Here is a 2361-nt window from a genome sequence, read left to right as displayed (position 1 = left end):
CCGAGTGCTGGGATCAAAGGCGTGCGCCACCACGCCTGGCCGGGTCCCTGGCGTCTTAATGGTGACTGTCAGAGACTTAGTGTCGGTGACAGAGTTCTGCCTGCTTCTCACCAGTTTTTACCCTGTCAGTTGTCCGTGGATGTGACCCACTCCCTTTTCCTGCTGTCTCTTTGGTGGCTCTTCACTTCACTGTCCCTCTTGTCAGACAGCCTGCGGCTTAGCTCCCTGGCTCCAGTCAGCAGTAGTACACTTCCACTGGACCGGTTTTCCTTCCTTCTCAGTGGAGCAAGGTTTGGTTTTTTTATGTGGGTGTGAAAGTAACTTCTGGGGTTAGAGAGATGACTCAGCAGTGAGAATGCCGACTGTTCTAGAGGACTCGGCTTTGATTCCCGCATCCGTATAGTGGCTCTCCATCTTCTGCAACTCCAGCTGCAGGGGATCCGATGCCCTGTTCTGGCTCCTGAGGACGCCAGGCATACATGTACACAGATGTGTGTAGGCAACACATACACAAAAGTAAAGAAAAAAAGAAAAGAAAAGTGACTTCTGTTTTAGGAGAAGAAAGCAAACACTGGCTGTGGTTAGGTCCTACTGGAAGGTCAGCCCTGCATGCGAGCAAAGGAAGCTAGGCACACTGCGTCCTGGTGACGCTCGGCTGGAAATGGACTGTTGAGTGCCCATGTCAGTCCCTCTTTTGACTGACAGTGCGTTTGTGTGTGTGTGCTACATGAGTTTATGGACACTTGAGCCTTGCTTCTGTGTAATGAAGTATAGGGAACATTTTCTTTTGGGAGCGAGAGCTCTGTTTCTTATACAATTGTATTTCTTATAAGTTTTAATGTGGATAACCTTTTCTTGACATGCTTACTTTAAATGTCAAAGTGCTTCCATTCTTTGCCATCTAGATTCCGAGGTGGCAGGTTCCTCGGGCATGGAGTTAAAGCTTGTAGGAGGGGATTACGTACTCAAGGCCTTGACTCATGTGGCCCATGCTCGACGCTGAGCCTCATGGCCTAGCGTCCCACCTTTTTATCTTTGCAGCAAGGTGATGAGTTGCCCAGGTTGCCTTTGGACTTTGGGATCCTCTTGCTTCAGCCTGGCATGAAGGGCCTTCGCCTTCACTTCTAGCTTGAAATAGTTCTCACAAATTGATACATAATGTTTGTTTTTCTTTCTGTCTTTTTTTTTTTTTTCCTCCCCTTAAGGATCTTAAAGGCTTTGATCCAGGAGAGAAGTACTTTTATAATACATCATGGGGAGATGTTTCTCTTTGGGAACCTTCTGGAAAGAAAGTGGTATGTATTTTTAAATTTCTTTTCATTAGGGGCAAGTGAACCGCTGCTGGGCACACCATGGCTACTAGGGTGGCTGGTTAATTGGGAGGTTCTGTTCTTGAGGTGGGAGGAAGTGGCACTAGAGTCACTGCATGGCAGGACTGTCGGTGCTGACAGCTGTCTACATGCCCAGTGTGGTACACAGCCAAGGGTTGTAATGAGAACTGACTGTAGGAAGAACCTTTGTTAGTAATTCTTCTGAATAAATGCTGTGGCATCAAATACCACACTTCATCATTAATGGCCTTCCAGTCAGTGGGAGACAGCATGTACAAAGGTGATTATTTGAGATTATAATGGAACTAAAAATACTTGTTGTCTAGTGATGTAGGTCATAGTGTGCTGTATTGCCTTGTTTGTAGGAACGCTAATCTTTTGGGTGGGGCGGGGTGTTTCTCTGTGTAGCCCTGGTTGTTCTGGAACTAGCTCTGTATACCAGGTTGGCCTGGAACTCACAGAGGTCCACCAGCCTCTGCCTCCTACCTCCTGGGATTAAAGGTGTGCACCACTACTGCTGACTGATGCTAACTTAACAAGCTTATGTGAGTGGACATATAAAAGTAGAATGCATACAGTTAAGTATAGTAAATAGCACTTGGTAATTATGATTGCTATAGGATGGGGATGTGTTCTTAGAAATGTGTCATCAAGTGATTTCATTGATGCGCAATAAGCCACATTAGATGTACAGGATAGCACACAGATCCCAGCGGTAGACATGTATGGCATGTTGCTGTACTGAACATTGGGAACAGCTAGTAATACATCTCTTCAGAGAAGAGGTACTGAGAAAGTACTGTATATAAAAGATTTCTTAAAAGTTCCTATCTGTGTAGGGCCTGAGCTTGCAGGTTCTCCTGGAAGTTGTTGTGGGTAAGGCAGGGGACACAGATAATGACTACTGCCAGCTTTCTGAATGTTGGACATTTAGACTACACTATGTTTCTAATTTTATAAATTCTTAATAGCTAACTTCATATTTTTACTTTATAATTTTGACCTTTTATCCTTTTTTTTTTTTTTTTTT

At 44.8% G+C, this 2361-nt stretch overlaps 1 protein-coding gene across 1 annotated transcript in view; it reads left to right on the top strand.

The window, feature by feature from the left end:
* Adnp2 (ADNP homeobox 2) overlaps positions 1–2361 on the top strand; it is a 24447-nt gene that overhangs the window by 13377 nt on the left and 8709 nt on the right. Inside the window, exon 3 of the mRNA XM_021214873.1 lies at positions 1206–1295. Within this exon, the coding sequence (XP_021070532.1) occupies positions 1206–1295 (90 nt within the window). The remainder of the gene's footprint in view (positions 1–1205; positions 1296–2361) is intronic.

This window comes from Mus pahari, chromosome 15 (assembly GCF_900095145.1).
Source record: "Mus pahari chromosome 15, PAHARI_EIJ_v1.1, whole genome shotgun sequence".
Taxonomy (NCBI): domain Eukaryota; kingdom Metazoa; phylum Chordata; class Mammalia; order Rodentia; family Muridae; genus Mus; species Mus pahari.
The sequence above is the reverse complement of the archived record's forward strand: the minus strand, read 5'-3'. Positions and strand labels throughout refer to the sequence as shown.